The sequence below is a fragment of the Perognathus longimembris genome, chromosome 16 (genome assembly GCF_023159225.1).
Source record: "Perognathus longimembris pacificus isolate PPM17 chromosome 16, ASM2315922v1, whole genome shotgun sequence".
Lineage (NCBI taxonomy): Eukaryota > Metazoa > Chordata > Mammalia > Rodentia > Heteromyidae > Perognathus > Perognathus longimembris.
This window is the reverse complement of record NC_063176.1, coordinates 14,230,752-14,251,734: the sequence shown is the minus strand read 5'-3', so window position 1 is coordinate 14,251,734 and position 20,983 is coordinate 14,230,752. Positions and strand designations below refer to the sequence as shown.

The window sequence follows — 20,983 nt, the reverse complement described above, 5'->3', positions numbered from 1 at the left end:
ATTGTCTAAAATTTGTACTGAATAAAACTTATTTTTACTGGTTTAGCAATCATGAAAGTAGACCTGTGCGAATGTTTTCCTCAAAAGTGCACAAAAGGTGTAAATACTTGGGGTGGGAAAGTGATTCAGATAGGACAAACAGTGTAACTAACATTTCAGTAACCCAGAGGAAGTGACTGAAGAAAGTGAGAGACCAAAATATACATAGCTTAGAAGTCTGGGGTCTGCAGATATTGTAAGATTGCTAGTTTCTGGAAAATGTGAGGATACCTAGAACTGTATATCTAAGGTTGATGAGGCAAAAAAGTCAAAAGAGGTAAATGACTAAAGAATGAATCATCAACTACTGATTATATTATCACATTTTAAAGTCTTTTATATGCTGAAAAATTAAGCTATGGTACATATACCTAAGACATAAACAGCACACAAATGGATCCATACATATCAAATTTAAGGGAAACTGAGGTGGGGTAGATAGGGAAATCACTGACTGGAGAATCAACAGAGTCTCAAATATTAAAGAGAAAAAAATAATGACTTTGCACAGTGAGGTTCGTGCGTTTTTATACACATGCTCTAGGTATGTTGGCAGGCACTCCAACTGACTGATTATAGAACTAAGAAGGAGCCAGCTTCCATCTACTACGTCCTGTACTTTTATTGGGAATGTTCAGAAATATTTAGAAACTCTGGGATTTTGATGCCATATTAGTACTACAGTAATAAAGTAATTTATTCATTTGTATAGTCACTTTGCTTACTCATTGATGCAAATTGCTACTGATGCTCAATTTGATTCAATCCCTAGTGAGGGCATTGGAGGACGCAGAATTAATTTATAGTAAGAGTCCTAATAGAGCAAGAATCTAGTGGAAATCAAAATGAGGGAAGATAATCATAATAAAACATGACAATGTTTATAACTGAACTTTTCCTGTGACATGGGGTAAATGGAAAGAAAGAGGAAAAACCTCTCAGAGGAGGGGCATTTAGAGTAAGAGAGGAAGTTATGGGTAGGAGCCAACAGAAGTCCTGAGACAGCAAGGCATATGCTGCACGCAAATGTTGGCATTCTCAGGAACCCTCAAGAATTCACTGGAGGGATGTCAGGCATGCTGGTATAAAATGAACAGAAAGTGGTATACAATGAGATTACAGAGGATTTTGTGTGCCATACAAAGATTAAAATGTAATCTCTGGGAATTCTACTGGGAAACTTCAACCCATGTTACACAATCAGATTCACTTGAAGGGCCCTGCGGTCTTGGTAGTACAGAGGGCAGATCAGACATGAATTTGGCCAAAGTCAGGAAAACTGGATGCTGTAGTACAATGGGGCTAAATCATAGTGAACGGTCAAATTAGAGCAGCAGCTTCAGACATGGGGCAATGGACACAACTATGAGAGAGTCAAGAAGATATGATGCCCAATCTCAACAGAATGGAAAGCAATGGATCTACTGCAATGGATTAATGTCTATTCAAATGCCCTGGGATAAAAATCTTTGCCCTGTGTGCTAGTATTAGGAGGTGGAACCTGTGGCGAATGACTAGGTCATAAGAATGAAGCCTTCATGAATGGGATTATGGCTTTAAAAAGGGGACCCCAGCAGGCAGCTGAGATCTGAAGATCTTGGTTTGAAGCCAGCCTGGGCAGGAAAGTCAGTGATAGTCTTATCTCTCACCACTAAAATTCTGGAAATTGAAATGTGGCTCAAGTGGTCCGGAGCTGCAGCCCTGTGTGGAAAAACTAAGAGTCTGCCACTAGAACTGGCACCAGAACTGGTAAGGAAAAGAGCTCTTTCATTCTCTTTTACCATGGGAGGATACAATAGAAACAGCAGGATACAAGAGAAACAGAAGGGCTTTCACCAAGCCTGACCATGCTGGCGCTTGATCTTAGACTTCCAGCCTCCAGAACAGGGAAAGATGAAATTCTGGTTTATGTGCCCTATAGTCTGTAGGGTATTGCATTAGCAAATTCAACCAAGACATCCACTATAACCTCATTCTTTTCTCCTTATGAAGTTAAAGAGCATTTATCACTTTGCTTCATTTCTAATACAATTACAGTAAATTAAAATACAAGAAGAGACAGGGTTTTACATTAACCTTTTTGAGTTAAGGAACAAGAAACAGACTTGTATTTCTTGATTTTCTTTAAAGGAAAGCACATGGAAGTGATACTGTAAACATAAAATATGAGAGCACAATTTTTGGTGTATCGAGTTGCCATTATTTTGTCCTTTGTACATTTCCAAGTGTATATAAGAATTATTATATGAAAAAGGGAAATGAGAAATTAGATGTAGACATGAAAAAGGTAAGCACAACAGTAAAGGCAAACACCACTAGGAAAACATTCCTGGCACTCAGGAATGAGCTACAGGAATGAAGAATGAGCTACAGGTGATAAAGAGTATGGGATCAAAATAGTGAAGCTTCCTAGAGTTCTAAGACATTGGGAACACATGTCTTATTAGCTCATTAATCGTGTTCTCTCCAATAAACCAACATGATGAGATGTCTGAGTAATTAGTTGTGAAACAGGTAGTTCTTATGCTGGAACCACTCATCCACTTGCAATGGGAGGTAGAATTCCCTTTAGAAAGAAATTGCTTTTTACTCTCAACATTTCATTAGAAAACAAAAAAATGAACATTAATATGACAAGAGAAAGAAGATATCCCCTTCAACAGTTAGAAATACTGGATTAAACAGTTCAATGGGTCACTTACCATAATGTTTGAGTTTTTATTATGCTAGTGACACTTGCAAATTCCCAATGGTCTGTATTGTCAATGAAGCAGAGTCAAGCTATGCCTTTCCAAGACTGAGACAAAACAATCAAAAGGTGGAGAATGAGAAAGATCATATGCTTAATTTCTTTTCTTTTTTTTTTTTTCATGTGGTAAGAGGAAGGGCAGGATTTCAAGGTATGCCGGCACAGAACAAAACAGATGGGAAGGAGTCTGTAGCTAACACTTGGATATGGTCATTAGACATCTCCAGGTACTGAAGATGCCCGTCACCAGGAGATCTACACCTGGAACAGAGGAGCCATGCCTTGAAGGGTCTTTTCAATTAATATGAGTTTTGCATAATAAAAATCTTGGTAACAACGTTTTTTTTATCATTTTCATTTTCTCAGAATCTAATTTACATGTTGTACACATGGGATGCAAGGACACACACACACACACACACACACATACACACACACAGTTTCTCCCCCAAATAGCCACATTCTTTTATTCAATTATTCAATACATTTTTAATTCAAAGAATCACCACACAACCTTGGCAAAATATTAAGCATTTTACAAGCAAAGTACTTTATCGATTTTCATTTCAATTGCCAAAGAGTACAATAAGTGAACTAGTTAAAGGATATACTTCTGTACATAAAAATAACAATGTATTTATACAAGTGTATGGGACAGAGTTCAATGATAAGAAAACCCCTAGCATCTCAATAAATAGGATGTGTTCCTACAGCACAGCATGTGTTGTTAGGAAGCCGTCCAGTCAATTTTATCAAGTGCTTTAAGTTCTCCTGAGCTAAGTTGCTATTTCCCCAACATTGGGTTATATTAGTAATGGCTAAGTCTGAATGTGTACCTTTCACTTATTGCTGCTTATTTGCATGTAAATGGCAGCGATGGAGGAAAGGATACATTAGCTGTTTCCCAAAAATCTTTGTGATTTACCAGTTTTATTGATTTCCCACTTCCGTATTTTAAAAATGCAGATTAGTCTAAGCTCAAGCACCATACAAGAGGAAAAATACATGTTTTTGGCAGAGCAACAATATTTTATATCACCTTTGTCCCTCTGGATATAACAATTTTGTTTAGAAAATAAACATTGCAAAGCTAAAATAATTGATCTAGGTTGTCATAAAAAAGAATATTAAATACCTTTGGTAAAAATAGATATATTTCACAAGATTAGAAAAGGCAACAGTTATAATGTCAAAGAAGAATATTAAAATGTACACATTAAAACACATGAACCAATTTATGAATAAAACGAAGGTAAGGTTACTCTTTTGTTCTTCGGGTTCTCTTCCACTGAACCCTACATGTCGGTGTCTCCTTTTCCAAATGGTTGATGTTTGAATAAAATGTATGGAAAATCCAGTCTTTCCAACAATACCAGTTTAAAATGTAGCAACATAATTCATCTTCCGAAACTAAGTTTAGAGAACATAGAGCATTCTGGTTCATTTATGTAAATATAAAGGAAAAATTCCAGATTTCCTATGATTTTAGGCCCACGACATGGAGTTTTAGTGTTAAGCAGGGCAGATAAGTCAGATGCTCACTTTTTACAGGTTTTTTTTTTTACTGACATTAACCTAAGCCACATCAGGATAAAATACAGAATGTAGCTAGTGGAAAAAGAACACGGCAACTCTGTCAGTGGCTAGTGATGGACAGACATGTATTTTTGATTTTCCTCATGATTTGCAGACTTGTCCTCCAGTCCTTTGGGCCTCTCCTCCAAAGTTCTGCTTCACAACTCCTAACTCCACTCCTCTTGTGGAACACAGCGTCCTGAGATGGAAGGTCCTTGAAGCCAACGACTGAGATTATGGGTGGAGATAATGCCTACATTCTCTAACAAAGCCGCAAGCTGCCCCTGACAGTTCTGGGTTCAGGATGCTCCTGGAGGACAACTAGCCTCCGGTGTTCCCTCTACATACACAGCCACACTCCTCGTGGTGTTCCAAGGCCACGTCCGTGAGCGACTTATGCAACCCTCGGACTCCAATTTTTGGTCTCAACTGAAGGACCTGTAAGGAAACAAGATAAGCCATCTTAAAAATCTGTTATTATCTGTATGTGTGATTTCATTTCTAAGTGTCATTTTGGAGAAGAAACTTGAGGACCAGGAAAGCTGGTGAAGGCGCCTTGTAAATGTTCCTCCATCTTTCCGGATCACAGTCTCATCATCGTTTTAGAAAAGAAAAGAACAGTTCAAAGCACACTGCCATTGTTTTTCTTCCATCACTACACTACTTTTACCTCAAGTATTTTGAAACCATCGATGCACGATTTGTTTTTCTGTTTGTTACCATCTTTCTTCTTCATTTATTCATGCTGAACAAATATTTACACTTGGTGCAATACATTAAGTACAGGAATAGTGTGGAAGGAAACATGATCCTCCTACAGCTGAGTTTGCTCAATTATGCCACTCATTAATTTTCTTGGCTACACTTCAAGTCCTCTATAAACTTGATGAGACGGATTAGATGTACTTCATAGACATCAGCCTCAGTCACAGTTAACTTTCGGCAGCTGGGTCCCACTGTGTGGCGCTAAGGGAAGTCTGGCAACCAAAACAATAATGCCTCTATTAAAGGAAGTAACTTACAGTTTGGCTGAGATTTTTTAAATAAGAAGTACAGCAAAATAGACACTCAAACTAAACCTATTTCCTTTTCTTTTTTTTTTTTTTTTTTTTTTTTTTGCCAGTCCTGGGGCTTAGACTCAGGGCCTGAGCACTGTCCCTGGCTTCGTTTTGCTCAAGGCTAGCACTCTGCCTCTTGAGCCACAGTGCCACTTCTGGCCTTTTTTATATATGTGGTGCTGAGGAATCGAACCCAGGGCTTCATGTATACGAGGCAAGCACTTGTGCCACTAGGCCATATTCCCAGTCCCAAACCTATTTCCTTTTAACACTGTGACAAAGGGATCTAGCTGTATATTCTATAAAGGATTATCTGAAGTATTTAATGTCATTAACTATTCAACTATAGTATATTTTATTACTCATAACAGAAATAATAAAACTCCAAAAATTGTTTTTTTGTATATGAACAGAGAACATAATCACATAAAGCTGTCCAGCTTCTCTGCATAGTGTGCCTGTGATAACTTCACGAAGCAACTTTGTAAAGGTATCATTGCTGCAAGTGTTCATTAATCTACAAAGACACACGTCAAATCTTATGACTGATTTTATTTGAAGACTTAAAAGAAGACTAGAGAATGCGTACCTCATTTGGTGAATGTGGTTCATTCAGACCTTAATTAGCTAACATTTTTTGAATACTTACAGAGTGCTAGGAACAAAAATAATGCTTTCATATACTTTAACTCACAAGAATCAAAATGTACAATTATTATCTCTAATTTACACATGAGTGAACAAAGACTTGGAGAGACTAAGGGATGTAGCTGTTATTCTTACCAGGACTAAATATGAATGATTAAAGCTAGAATGCTAGATCATAATTTCATAAAGACTGAAGATGATCAATCACGCATACTATTCATTAAACTAACAACTTTTGTTCCCTAGTGAGATAAACTTCAAAGACTTTGAATAACTATCAAAAATAGGACACTTCCAAAGTATTTTTACCTATCTATTAAAAATCACAATTCTAAAATCCCCAAAACTAAGTTATTATTACTTCAATGTTGAAATCAGTCTGGTAAATATTGAATATGATTGCACATTGGTACTGTCGTTTTGTTTTTGAATGAGTCAGATTGTCATAAAATGAATTAAATTTAAGACAGTGGTGCTATTCCTTATCACTTCATATCAAGTCGTTTCTGGAATGGGACTAGGTAAAATAAAATGCAGTATCAGCAACATAGGCAGGTGTCTTCAGGTTCTGCCTTTATCTGCATGAAAGTCTCATTAAACAAGAGAAACATAAAGTGATAGGTAAAAATTCTGACAGCCTAGGTAATACCTCTTGCTTCCCATCACACACTCTGCCCAGATATGTCTACTGAATAAAAGGTTTTTGTCTTGGTCTGATACTGTTTCCAGAGGTATACAATTACCAGAATTTCAGAATGTTCTAGTACTTTTAAAGAGTGGGAAATCCTAAGTCATGAAGTGAGATATAATTAATGTTTTCATTTTACATTCCTTTTGCAAGTTCTAACTTTGGAAGACAAAATTAGACTTGTAAAATGTTTAGAATGTCTCTGATATTTAAGAGGGAACTCTGTTTTCAGGAAGTAGATTATGACACCATGCAAGAAACAAAGTACAGCCAACAAAACTTAGAATGATGACCATAGATGTAACTCAATGGAAAAGTTATTGTCTAGTATGCACAGGTCCTTAGGTTCATTTTTGTTCTGGTTTGAAACGAAATGTTCTCCATAAGCTCATGTGTGAGGAAATTGGTCCTCAGCTAATGTGTGGTTTTGGAAGGCAAGGGAAGCCTTACAAAACCTTATCTGGAAGACAGCAAAGATCTTTTGGTCCCTTATCTCTCTGTGTCTCTGTCTTTTGCTCTCTCTTTTCCTCCCTCCTTCCTAGTTGCCATAATGTGAGCTGCTCTACACTGCCACTCCCTCTCCAACAGGGTGGACTGAATCATCCAAAAATAGAAGCAGAGTAAGTTTTCCTTTGGTTTATTCTAGACATTCTGTCCCAGTAATAAAATGTTTAAAAAGTCAACACAGAAAAATGACACAAAAAATAGGTAGCTACTATGATTCTCTAGCCATGTTGTTCAGAAGCCTTTATAAGAAGCTAGTGAGAAAATTTGGAAATGTTTGAGAGCTGAGCTACAGAGCCTTGGAATGCTATTAGCAGAGCTTAATGGGTGACTGTGGTAGAAACTCTGAGGACCATGATCCCAACAGGAATGCAAGTAGTGAAAGCTGGGCTCATGATGTTGCAGATGATATTGAGAACTCGATCATATCAGGAATTGTACTGGAGGCTATCCATGTTACAGTTGCAAAACAATTTGTCTGTTTTGTCCATGCTCTGCGATTTGGTGGGGTGCTGACTGTAATGACAATAAACTAATCTACCAGAAGAGGTTGCAAGGTAGTCCATCATTTAGGTTGTGGTATGGGTATTGCCTGCTGCTTTAGTCAAATTCATAATGGGAATTTGAATGAAGAACAAAGAAGAAAGTTGGGAAAATTCACAGTATACCCAGAAATGAAGTGTTAAGATGGAAAAGTGTAGCTGCTAAATATATGAGAGCCATTAGAGAAGAGTCAAGTACTTCGCATCAGAATAATAGGAACAATGATTTGGAGTCATCTCTGGAATTGCCCATACTCTACTCATATCAAGCAGAATGGTGTACATGTTTTACTTATTTTGAGATTTGGCTTCAAGAAAAGAGTTACTGGGTGCCCTGCTCATGCAGAGCCTCCTGGGGGTGTGTTCCTCCAAGTGCAGTCAGACAGGCACTCAGAGGTCAATACAACGGTGTTCCAAGGAAGCCGGGCCATAGCTCAGTTGTCAGCATACCACAGAATCATGCACATGACCTTGGGTTTGTAAGCATGCAGGGTCTTGGAGACTGCTACTGATATTTCAAATGAAAGCAGGATAAGCCTAACAGCCTATGGAAGGCCCAGTTTCTTGACCAAGCTTACAGAGTGAAGCTAAAGATGCAATGGACCCAAAGAAATGAGGTGCCAGGGAATGCCAAGTTTCTGGAGGAAAGCTTCAGGTATGATGCAAAGACAGAGCAAAGGAGAAGCTGTGTGAGCTGCCAATGGCAAGCTGTAGGCACAGGACTTCCTGAGACCGCAGTCCACATCCCCCCATCCTGTGTCCCAGATTCTGGACTTGAAAAGCTACAGGCTTTAAGGTTGCCCTCGAGGGTTCCAGCATGGCTTTGGTTTGATGTTTGCTATTATCCTATTCCTCTCTTTTGGAATAGGAATGTTTACTCCGTGCTATTTTAAGTTTGAAGTATAGAACTTTTTAATTTTTATTTTACAAGGCCTCACAGCTAAGTTTGCCTTGCGTCTCAGAGGGGACTTCAGACTTGAACTTTTCAATAAAGTCAAAACTGCTCAGACTTTGGAGACCATATGAAATGGAATAAGTGGATTTTTCATTGTAAAATGGCGGGCAACATTTGGAAGCCAGCAGTAGGATGCTATTGATTGGATAGAGAATGTCTCTGTAGGCTCATGTGCCGACACTCTGATCCCCAGCTGGTAATGCTATTTGGGGAAAAGCTATGAATGTAAGGAGCCAGCCTAGCTGGAAGCAGTATATCATGGGGTGGATCCTTGATGCCCTATCTTCCCTTAGCCCCTTCCTATATTCATCTCTGTGCTACAATGTGAGCTGTCTGCTCCATGGTACCCATCTTCACAGCATAGCTTTAAGCCTTTGACACCAAGAGCAAAACAAATCTTTCCTTCTTTAAGACATTCATGTTAGGCACTCTGTAACAGACTTCCAGTACCACAATGAATGGACCAACAAATGAATAAATAAAAATAATTTGAAGAAGTTAAAAGTAAAACTCAGAATATCCCATAGAAATCTCAACTAGAGACTGTGAAAGAGTACCGAACAAACACAGAAGAACCACCAAGCAACAGAGGCTCAGCACATGCCAATGACATGACCTGAGCTTTTTCAGGTCAGTGACTGGGAATGGGATTCCTTTCCAGGTTCTGGCGGTGAGGCGGTACAAATGATTCCTCATAACCAAGGGATCTAAGGTCAGGAGAGTAAAAGTATTTTGTTTAGAAGAAGAAGAGGAAGGGGGAGGAGGAGGAGGGACAGCAGCAGCAGCCATGAACCAGTTAATCATGTGGGTAATCCTAGCTACTCAGGAGCCTGAGGTCTGAGGATCACGGTTCTCAACCAGTCCAGGGAGGAAAGTACATGAGACTCTTATCTCCAATTAACCACTAGAAAACTGGAAGTGGTGCTGTGGCTCAAAGTGGTAGAGAATTAAAAATATGAACAGGTCCTTTAATCATCACCTACTTAGAAGATCAACTATAGTCACATGTACCTGTAGGTAAAATATGGCTATAATTAATTATCCCATGCAAAGTCTAGTGATCAATGCTATTTTGGAAGACAACTACTGAGTCTGAAAGTTTTGCTAATGGTTTTAAACTAAAGAATTTTGTCTGAAGCTTAAAAATAGGTATTATATACTCTAGGCCAAAGTTCTACCTAAAACTAATATTATTTGATAGAGCAATGGAGGGTATTATGGTTGACCTGGGATTAATTTAGAGAGCCAACAGCATGATATACTCTCAACATCTCATAAGCTTGTCATAAAAAAAAATAGTGTAGGTTTATAGGTCTGAGAATGGTGGTCATAAGTGCTAGACCTGAAGCCTGACTCAGGTACTTCAGCAAATTCAAGGTTGAATGATTTTAGGCGTGAAAATATCACAATCACAGGTAAATTCACACCTTTAACATACCTTTTAGGTTTCACCAGGCAACTCCAGTATCTGCCCTAGCATCAGAGGCACTTTAATTTCAATACTCTCTGAGAGCTAACATCCTATTTTTTTTTCCCTGTTTAACATTTGACCTCAGGGCATGGTGCTTGTTCAAACTGCACTTTACCACTTGAGCTGTGCTTCCGGCCCCGCTTTTTGTTGGTTCACTGGAGATGGACTCTCATGGACTTTTTGCCAAAGCTGGCTTTGAAAATGAATCCAGCAGATCTCAGGTTCCTGAGAAGCTAGATTCTAGGTGTGAGCTACTGGCGTGCACCTTTAAAAAAATTTTTTTTCCCCCTTAATTCAGTTCCCATTGCGATGCTGGCCAGCAGGGGCAGGAAGACACGAAGTCCGTAACAATCTACTTACACCTGGGAGAGAGATTCACTCTTTTGAGGATGTTCAGGGAAATAGACATAGAATATGAATAATGACAGAAATTTTTCGATTGTTAACAACCATTGGCCAATTTTGAGCTGTTTCCAAAATGATTGTGATGTAGTAACTGTCGTGGAAGAAGAAAGCCAGGAAACCTGAGATATTATCACATTTTATAGAATGCAAGTATTCCCTTCCAAGTCCCAGTCTTTACAATGAGAATTTTAAGACACCTTGGTTACGTTGTAACCCTTGCTTATCTCTCCCCAAAGAATATGCTACTTCTCTTTCTCAAACACAAATCAATGTTAGATTCACTGCTCCATTTGAAGACACAAGTAACAAATGAAGCCAGGAAGCCAGTGAGGTACCCACCTCGTGATATTTCTTGGTGACTTTGCTGGGGACACACTGACATTCATTGCAGTTGTGGAGACAGCAGGCACAGTTCCCTCCACAGCGTTTCACCAGGAGACAACCTGGCCAGAAAATGGTATCGGTTCTCTTCAGCTCTTCCCGTATGGACACGGAGAAGTTCCGAGGTGTGCAGCTGTATAATCGTACCTCCTCTTTCAGAAGGTTCAGATCCACCACTGAGGCATAAAAAGAAAACAAAGAAACCATAGATGTTTATGTCTGGACTTGCATTTATGTCATGAAGCTCTTTCATAGAGAAAGCTAGTATGTTCATGAGCAATAAGTCTAACAATATCCCTTCTTAGTTGAATGACATGGTAGGGCTCTACTCTCACTAACTGGACTTTCATTTTCCTAGAAAACAAAGCTTCATTATGACTTAGAGATGAACAAAGAGACAGCATTGTGCTACGTTAAGATCAGAGCCAACTAAACAGTTGAGAGTTATAAATAGGAAACTTGACAGAGAGGGTGAGGGCTACACCTTTGAACTTTAGTAAAAAAAGCAGACAAGAAGAGCTTTGGAATGAAGTCTAGAATGTAAGACTGAATGCTTTGATTAAATAACAATGTACTTTAAAAAAGGATTATAGCCTCAGACAAAGAAGAGCAACTTATTTAATCTTGTCGCTAGAATTGTCTATAAACTATATAGCTGTGAAGCCTACCAAATACAAAAAGAGAATGAAGATGGTATATTTCTGAAGAGAGCCGAGAGGAGCCTAGGTCATTATAAAAGTGCTGTATTTTAGAAGAACAGAAATTGCTAGAAAGCACAAATATGTTAGGATATGGCCTTTGAGCCTTTGAAATTTACTAGATTCCTTCAGATTTTTTTCTTTTGCCTGCTAAAGAAGAGAAGTGTTTAGTTTTGTTATAACAACTGTCTCCATTCTTGTACCAACTTGATTAAATATATTGCATCTTTTTTCTTTTTAAAATTATCTACTTGTAAAGACCAAACGAAATAGCCTTTCATTGGATGAGCGTAGTGAATCCTTAAAGTATCATTTCTATTAAATACAAAATGATAAAGTTTAGTATTTCATATTTACTAGAAACTTATAGTGAACACACAGTGAGTAATAGTTAATTATTAAGACATACACCACAAGAACAGGCCTGAGGACCGGTGGAATAGAACTGAAGACCCAGAAGACCCCTGGATATAATTTTAATTTCTGCTTTTTCGCTGCTTTTCTCCTTAGAAATATTTTTAAAAAAGAAATTCCAGGGGCTGGGGATATGGCCTAGTGGCAAGAGTACTGCCTCATATACATGAGGCCCTGGGTTCGATTCCCCAGCACCACATATACAGAAAATGGCCAGAAGTGGCGTTGTGGTTCAAGTGGCAGAGTGCTAGCCTTGAGCAAAAAGAAGCCAGGGACAGTGCTCAGGCCCTGAGTCCAAGCCCCAGGACTGGCCAAAATAAATAAATAAATAATAAAATAAAATAAAATAAAAAGAAATTCAACAAAATTAAAGTGCATCTTAAAAGATGTTTTTAAACATAGGAATACTACCTAAAATATAATACATCTAGTTAAATATCTTTAAGGTTACACTGGAAACATAATAAACTTGTATAAAAAGAAGAAGAGCCTTTTCTGGGTTAAGGATGGTTTTAAATAATTGTCATTACGAAAATACAACTATAAAAATCAAATGCTACTGTTTGTTTTTAATCTTAAAATATAAACGTAATTAAGAACCAAATGCCTGTTATTTTAAATTTATTAGAGCTGTATATATGATCAAGTCTTACAATTTGTCAGCAGATGACAGTTTTAGTGTTCCTGATAACTATATTACAAAAACGTGCATATGCAATAATTCTTCATAAGCATGTTAATTAACTGAGTTGTTGGTTAAAAACCTTGGTTAACACAGGAATGTAGGTCTCACTTAGTACAACATCATGGGTTCATTTCAGCAATATATTTAGCTGAAAATTAATTTTTCCAATTTGATAGATTAAATCACAGTTTTATTTGAGTAATGATTTTGTAAGCAATCCTTTGAATGCAAATTTTTATTTTTTTTGTTGGTTGTAGGGCTTGAACTCATGGCCTGAGCAAGGTCCCTTTGTTCTTTTTCTCAAGGCTAGCTATCTACCACTTTGAGCCACTGCTCAACATCAGATTTTTCTGGTGGTTAATTGGAAATATAAGTCTCACAGACTTTCCTGCCTGGGCTGGCTCTGAACTGTGATCCTCAGATCTCCGCCTCCTGAGTAGTTAGGATTATAGACATGAGCCATCAATACGTAGTGAATGCAAAACTATTATTTAAAAGCAAATGACTTTTTTTCTTTCAAATACACTGAAAAAATTACCTCTAAGTGAAATGAAGGAGATGATTATGTTAAATGATGTCATATATTTTACTCGATTCCATTTTGCTGAACTAACCATGGATATGTACATTAAAGCTATATATGGTCTTATGCAGATCTTTTCTCTAGAAAGTAAAATCTAGGTGAGGGGAGAGAAACTTAATAGCATATACAGATACAAAAGCCACAAATTTTAGTGGAATTTAAGATTAAAAATGTATCCCCCTTCAGAAGGTGAACAAAGCTCAAAGCTTTCAAAAGACACTGGCCTACTGTAAATAGTTTTAAAGATGGTATTTGGTGAAACTAGAAAATCAGAGAGCATATGTTCTTTGTAAAATGTTTACTTAGCCACAATAAAAGGCTAGATAGGTTTCCCAAGTGAACTGAGTTATGATACCTGCTACAATGTGAAAACTTAAACACACTTTCAACTTAACTTCCACTCATTCATCACGTTTGACACACGAGTGCTTTTTTTTTTTGTCCTAGTTAAGCTAGACTTAGAGAACATCTTATTTTCTTCTATTCTGCCTTAACAACACATGAATGATGACCAGAGAAAGAAACAAAAAAGAAAAGAAGCTTAAATATAGGACAGTAGTCCATATTGGGATGGAAAGAATTGAGTGTAAATTTGCACATTGCCTTGAAATTCACACTTCCTGCTTCCAAGGTCACAAGAAAAACAAACTTTATTAAAACATATCATGTAACAATAATCTTGTACCAGAAATTCAGAAGTGCATCTAGGCAAAAAGAAAGGAAAAGGAAGTAGAAAGAAGGAAAAGGAGGAAAAGAAAAGAATAGAAAGCAGAAATGTCTCTCAAAGAAACTTTCATAACTTAACTACAGTTATATCAAGGCAGCTTGTTTCTACCAAATGATCAAACATACCCAGCTTTTAGATCCTCTCTGCTTTTCATAACTACTTCCTTAGATAATACACACATTAGTTTGTCTTTCCAAAGATTTTAAACATATCACAAAGCAAAATCATGATTTCAAAGCAAATTCCATCACCACTGTAAGTTTTAGAGGAAGGATAATACTGTCAAAGAAAAATATAGCCACACTTTGCTTTGTTAGTTCCTTCTTTTAAAATATGCAATTCAAGGATATTGTGTTACCATAATGCAATCTCAGGGTGGTCTTTCCAAGATGAATGTGGTAACACTGTGATATGTTTATTCTGGGGAAAATCTATTTTGATGTCTAATTAGAAGCTTTTAAAAAGTTTTTGTCCTTGTTCCTTTGTAGAAGGATTCCTAAGCAGGCAGCCAGTTTCATCTATATTGCTGTTATCCCACACCTGCATTTTGGTTTATGTAAAGTTCCAAAAATATACACTGCTTTTCTCACACTTACTGTATGATTTAAAAGTTAATAGTTCTGGCAAACTGCAAAAGGTTTCAATTTTGAAGGTGTTCAATGAAAACTTGAAAGATATGGTTGGTTCAGTGTTAGAAGCTTTTAAATACATGCTTGCCTCTGGCCAAAACTTTGAGCGGTAGGCATAAAGGCACGGCTGGAAGGGAGGATTTTTAGGCTCCGATCCAGAAATCAGATGTCAAAAAATTAGACTTGAGCTTAGAATTCATTTCACTCCCCTGCTTCTTACAGATCCACATGATAATCTACTTCACATTTGCTAACAAGGGGCTTATTCACTGGGTTTCAGCTTCTCTGGCAGAGCTGCATCTTCCTGTTCCCAAGTGGGAGGGAAGGGAAGGGAAGTGTTGTTGGTACGTTATCCATCAAGTATTCATCAAGAAGAAATCTTATAAATATGTAACAGTGTTTAGCATCTGGACAGGGTTCGGCTGCCCATGCACTCAACACTGACTTCAGATACTGCCAAAAGGAAACCACTAGAAAAATACCATTGCTGGGCAAGTCCGAACATGACCTGCTGAGACTAAATCTCAGGATCCACCAGAACTGCAAATCAGTCCTGGGAAGGGCAGGGATCAGATTTCTTTCTGACAGCCTTAGAAGGAGAGTCTGCTGCAATCTGCCCTGGGAAGGGCTCAAATTAACTCTGCATTGTTCCTTCCATAAATTCTCCAGACTGTCATTCTATTTTCTAAAATCATCCTTCGGTGGATTTCAATGTTGCTGATAGACCGAAACAGATTATTATAAGTGCATTATAATTACAATTACCCAGTCATTTCAACTACATTTTCATGTCTGATACGAACATGTCCCAACCATAATGTTACTAGTAATCTTTCAGAAAATTCAGTTGATGTTATTTTGAATCTTTTAAGGATGCGGAATTAGCTTTAATTATCATTTCACTTTTATAAGGAGGTTTATTCATTTGGTCAAAGGTGATCATTTCAAATACAAATTTACACAAAGACAATTCTTCTGGTGTGGTTTCCTTTAGGCTATATTTCCTTGTTATGAATCCTGCCCTGGAAACTTCTAATTCGGTTTTATGTTGGGACATGGTTACTTTCCATACGATTCAGGCATTTCTAGGCTTAGGAAATATAAACTGATACAGCCTTGAGCCAGGGGAGAGAGGGCAATCATGAGTTTTACAGATACAGTACCCCCATTTCCTAGCTCCAGAACTTGTTTTCACCTCCTACCATTTCTCTTGAGTCTTGAAGTTCCTTCAGTCTAAAAACTTCAAAGTAAGGTCAGGCACTGGAGGCTTTTGCCTCTAATCCTAGCTACTCAGGAGGCTGAGATGTGAGGATCACGGTTCTAAGCCAGCCCATGCAGGAAAGTCCATGAGACTCTTATCACAAATAAAGTAGCCCCAAAGCTGGAATGAGAGCTGTAGCTCAAGTGGTAGAGCACTAGCATTGAGCAAAAGAAGCTCAAAGACAGTGTCTAGGCCCTGAATTGAAGCCCCACGGCTGGCATGCACACAGACACACAGGCAAACTCACAGACACACAGACACACACACACACACAGACACACACACACACACACACACACACGTCCAAAGTTAGTTGAAGTGGGTTTTTTGAAAGGCAGTGGACAATATCCTCAAAATGATATTTGGAGAGAAAAGGTGGGAATTTTCAGCAGAAGTACCTCTTTTAATTTTCCAAACTCAAGTTACCATTTATTTACCTGTGGTCTATATTCTCATTTCATGTTTAAATGATAAGAAACTGGATTGTTGGAATATGCCCCTGAAGAAATGTTAAAAACTTTCCCTATAAAAGAATCTGCAATTAGCTTTCTAAGAAAATTAAATGAGGCTCTAATCTGAAGAAGGCGCTTACCTCTGGATTTTCTTCCGATAATAAAAGCCTTGCCAAGAACCTGCCATGTTGGCCTATACAGCTCTTCTAAGTCCAGCTGCCATCTGTCTGGTTCAAGATAGCGAATAAGATCTTCCAAGGTACTAAAGGCAGTAACCGCATTATTGAGCAGGTCCAGCGGTAAAGCAGAAGGGGGTAACACTGTAGGACTCACAGCTTCTGTGACTTGCTGAAAGTAAAACAATCCTCAGTTAACTGTTTAAAAACGACAACATCTGCAGCAGTCGTACGCAGCAGCCACGACATTGAAAATAAATTATACAACTAGTGGGTGTGTCTGAGGGAAAAACTGGGACAGAGAAAAGGAAGGGGTGACATTGTCTCAAAAGGAATGTATTCATTACCAGACTTAGGACACAGTAACCCTTCTGTACAGCACATTATAGTTGGAATTAAAATTTTATTTTAAAAATGATGTTATTCTTTCTCTGTTCATAGACCAACCTGCAGTGACTAAGGGTAAATATACATGGAAAGTGAAGCCACATTCAATACAACTAAAAATAATTATTTGTATAGATAAACTCTGATAGATGTTGTGAAAAATGAGAATGTTATCAATTTCCAATATAATCATTCATGGTGGACATGTATGCCTATATAAAAAATCAGAGACATTAGTTTAACTGGAGACTCAGAATGGAAGAAACAACATGATGTACCAAAGTTTTCTTCTTCCCATTTTCTTCAATTTGGAAAATGGCCTGGTGGCTATGAAAGTTAGTGTTGGATGAGTTCAAAATTTAGTATCACTCTAGGCATAGTGGTGACCGTTTGTAATGCCAGCTACATAAGAGGCTGAGGTAGGAGGATCATGGCTAGTCCAGACATAAACGTAAGGCAATATCTAAAAAAAAATCAGCAAAAAGGGCTGTTGGTATGTGTGACTCAAGTGGTAGAATGTTTGCCTACTACGCATAAGGCTTGGCCTAAGTGAAAACCCCAGTACAAAAATAAATAACTGAATGAATCAATGAGTAAATAAATAAAGTAATAAAAATGGCCCATAACAACTAGAAAAAATGCAAGTATCAACGTTTGACATTACTGGAGAATAACTTAAGACAAAATATCTAAACCATGAGATCAGCCTGATAAATTTGCTTATAGTACGTTTTGAAAACAAAAGTTTTAATAAACAGGATTGAAAGACATGAGAGCTACTGGTAGACTGATTTGTCAAACTATATGAATGTCATAAAATTAGTGTCCAGAAAACATCAAAACAAACAAACAAACTGGAAAACTCCAAACAAGCAGATGGAATGATCAATGCATAAGACAATAATGTATAATTCTTGTACTAAAAACTGGAGGAACGAGGCACCCACTAGTCCTGGGCTGAGCCTACAGGAGTGGGAAACTCAGCTCTGTCAGCTGCCTTACCTGAATACTCTAGACCCAGAAACTACATGTCTTGTGTCCCTGAAACTAACTTTGAGGTCCATATTCTTTTATTTGTACACATGGAAATATGTATAACGATAGTCATAACAGGATTGTTCAAAACAAGGAAGCAATATATATGTTCAGACCTAGGGGGATGGATTAAAATCTCAAGAAACCAAAGGAGAAGCACCAACGTAAGACAATCATTTCAACAGAGGCGGGAAAGTTTTTAATAGACTTCATCTAGAATGTGTAAAACTATTTAAGAATTACCTCTCTTCCTAATTTTTAATGTGACTGAAAGATGGGGAGAAGCAAAGCAGAGACTAAAGTAAAACAAACACTGTTGCCTGTGGCTTGCACCTATAATTCCAACTTGCGAGGTTGAGAACAGGAGCACTGAGGATCAAGACCATCCCTGGCAGAAAAGTTAGCAAGAGCCCTTCTCAGCCCACATGGCTCAGAACAGTGGTGTGTGACTGTCGTGCTAAGCTAAGTCCTTGAGACTCTGTCTCCAGAGAAGAGAAGCTGAACAAGGTGGAGAGGACCTGTGATTCCACTGTCAGTGGACATTCTATAATAGGCAGACCTTGGCTCAGATGAGACCTTGTGCAGGAAGTGAGGTCCTATTCCTAAAAGTAAACAGTGAAAATTAGGGCTCCATGGTATCTCACCAGAGTAGCAAGGATGGAGCCCTGTGTTCAAACTCTAGCACTGCTAAAGGAAGAGAAAAACAAAAATAAATTTTAAAATAGAGTACAGAATAAAGCATGTATGTGGATTGGTATTTATAGAAATATTTATTATCACAAAAACTGGGGGAATGTGAGTTTATAATAATGGGCTAGTTCAATAATAAACTATCTGATGTAGTGTAACCGAATCAAAAATGGAACCATGGGTAGTTGTTTTTAAAAGCTCCTTCCAGCCACTGGTGACTTACTCCTATAACCCAAGCTAGTCAGGAAGCTGAAAACTGAGTATTACAGTTCAAGGTTAGCCCAGGCAAAAGAGTCTGAATGACTTTTATCTCAATTAACTAGCAAAAAGCTAGAAGCAGAGGTGTGGCTCAAGTGTCAGAGTGCCAGTCTTGAGCTTAAATAAGCTAAGTGAAAGATGGAGGCCTGAGTTCAAGGCCTAGGATGGCAATACATACATACACATACATAAATTTAATTATACAAAAACATCCTTTCCAGGCAGCAGTAGCTCACACCTGTAATCCTAGTTACACAGAAGGCTGAGATTGGAGGATTATGGTTTGAAGCCAGCCCAGGCAGGAAATTTCATGAAACTTTTGTCTCCAAAAAACTAGTAAAAAAAAAAAAAAAAAAAAGCCCGAGTGGTGCTGTGGCTCAAGTTATAGAGTGTACACCTTGAGCAAAACAAGTTTAGGCACAGTGCCTAGGTCAAGTTCAAACCCCAAGACTGGCAAAAGTAAACAAACCACAAACACTCAGACACACACACACACACACACACACACACACACTATGACTTGAATAAACATGTGTGTGTGTGTGGGTGTGTGAACACAAAGTTACGCATATAGTGTAACAATAGTCTTCTTTTCCTCCCTAAGTATTCCTCCATGGAAAGAATGGAAGCAGCGCTTCAGCTAGCCATCAATAGCAACAGAGGTTTTGGCTGACCTTCCACTATCTTCTACCTTTTTCTTGTTTCTAATAACATTACATCAAAAGTTCAAAAAAGCTGGGAATATGGCCTAGTGGCAAGAGTGCTTGCCTCATATACAGGAAGTCCTGGGCTCAATTCCCCAGCACCACATATATAGGAAAAGGCCAGAAGTGGCGCTGTGGTTCAAGTGGCAGAGTGCTAGCCTTGAGCAAAAAGAAGCCAGGGACAGTGCTCAGACCCTGAATTCAAGGCCCAAGACCAGCAAAAGAAAAAAAAAATGTGGGGAAGTAAAAGTTAAAAAAAAGAATGGCGAATTTTATTGTTTTCATCACACAAAATCCATACTTTCAACATTTTTATAATAATCATTGACTGCTTTTGGAAGTTGGATTAAAAAATAAAAATTAGGCCAAGGCCCAGGACTGGCCAAAAAAAAAAAAAAAAAATTAGGGGCTGGGGATATGGCCTACTGGCAAGAGAGCTTGCCTCCTATACATGAAGCCCTGGGTTCAATTCCCCAGCACCACATATACAGAAAATAGCCAGAATTGGCGCTATGGCTCAAGTGGCAGAGTGCTAGTCTTGAGCAAAAGAAGCCAGGGACAGTGCTCAGACCCTGAGTCCAAGCCCCAGGACTGGAAAAAAAAAAAAAAAGAGAAATTATTATAAAACACCATCCTATAAGCTCTTCCTTCTCATTCTCATTACTTGGATCCTGGGTGAGAGACTTAAACATATCAACTGTTCATAGCAATGTGGAAACTGGTCTTGTTGCCTTCTCTCTTTACTCCTCTGATACTATGTTGGATAACTGGGTTAATCTGTTAAAATAAGACATTGCGGATCCTGTGATGCATTTGGACAAAGGCCTATGAAGTTTCTCATTGGGAGGATAAAATCCAAATTCCTCCCCGAGCATCCTGGCCCCCAGGACCTCACCTCTGCCGTCCTTCCCATCTAATCCCTCGTCCGCACACTCATGCACATTCTGTCCCTACCCATCTGTTCTCTTCATTAACTACCGCACATGTCAGGTTCATCTCCAACTTTGTGCTGCTATCTGTGTTAAATGATGCCCTCATCCTCCACAGGAAAACCCTCCCCCTTGCTGATCCATATTCTAAATCTTTACCAATTATAATGGACTATTTACAGACAATTTATCCAAGATGACTGCCACCATAGTAGAGCGCATCATTATCTCATATATGACGGCTTGCAGACTCATCTAAGCAGCTTTGTGTTCTGCATAGTGGGTACCTGGCTGTAAACTACAAACACCAAACCAAACCAAAACAAGTCTCTTGCTCTGG

At 38.3% G+C, this 20,983-nt stretch overlaps 1 protein-coding gene across 5 annotated transcripts in view; it reads right to left on the bottom strand.

Annotated features, from left to right (window-relative positions):
- Positions 1–3,233: 3,233 nt before the first annotated feature.
- The window catches only part of Pdgfc (platelet derived growth factor C), a 183,483-nt gene continuing 165,733 nt past the window's right edge, over positions 3,234–20,983 (bottom strand). For all 5 annotated transcript variants that reach the window (XM_048364720.1, XM_048364719.1, XM_048364717.1 and 2 more), the window contains 3 exons: positions 16,605–16,812; positions 10,974–11,191; positions 3,234–4,801 (listed from right to left, as the gene is read on the bottom strand). In XM_048364720.1, coding sequence (XP_048220677.1) covers positions 4,685–4,801; positions 10,974–11,191; positions 16,605–16,812 — 543 coding nt within the window. In that variant the 3' untranslated portion in view covers positions 3,234–4,684. The remainder of the gene's footprint in view (positions 4,802–10,973; positions 11,192–16,604; positions 16,813–20,983) is intronic.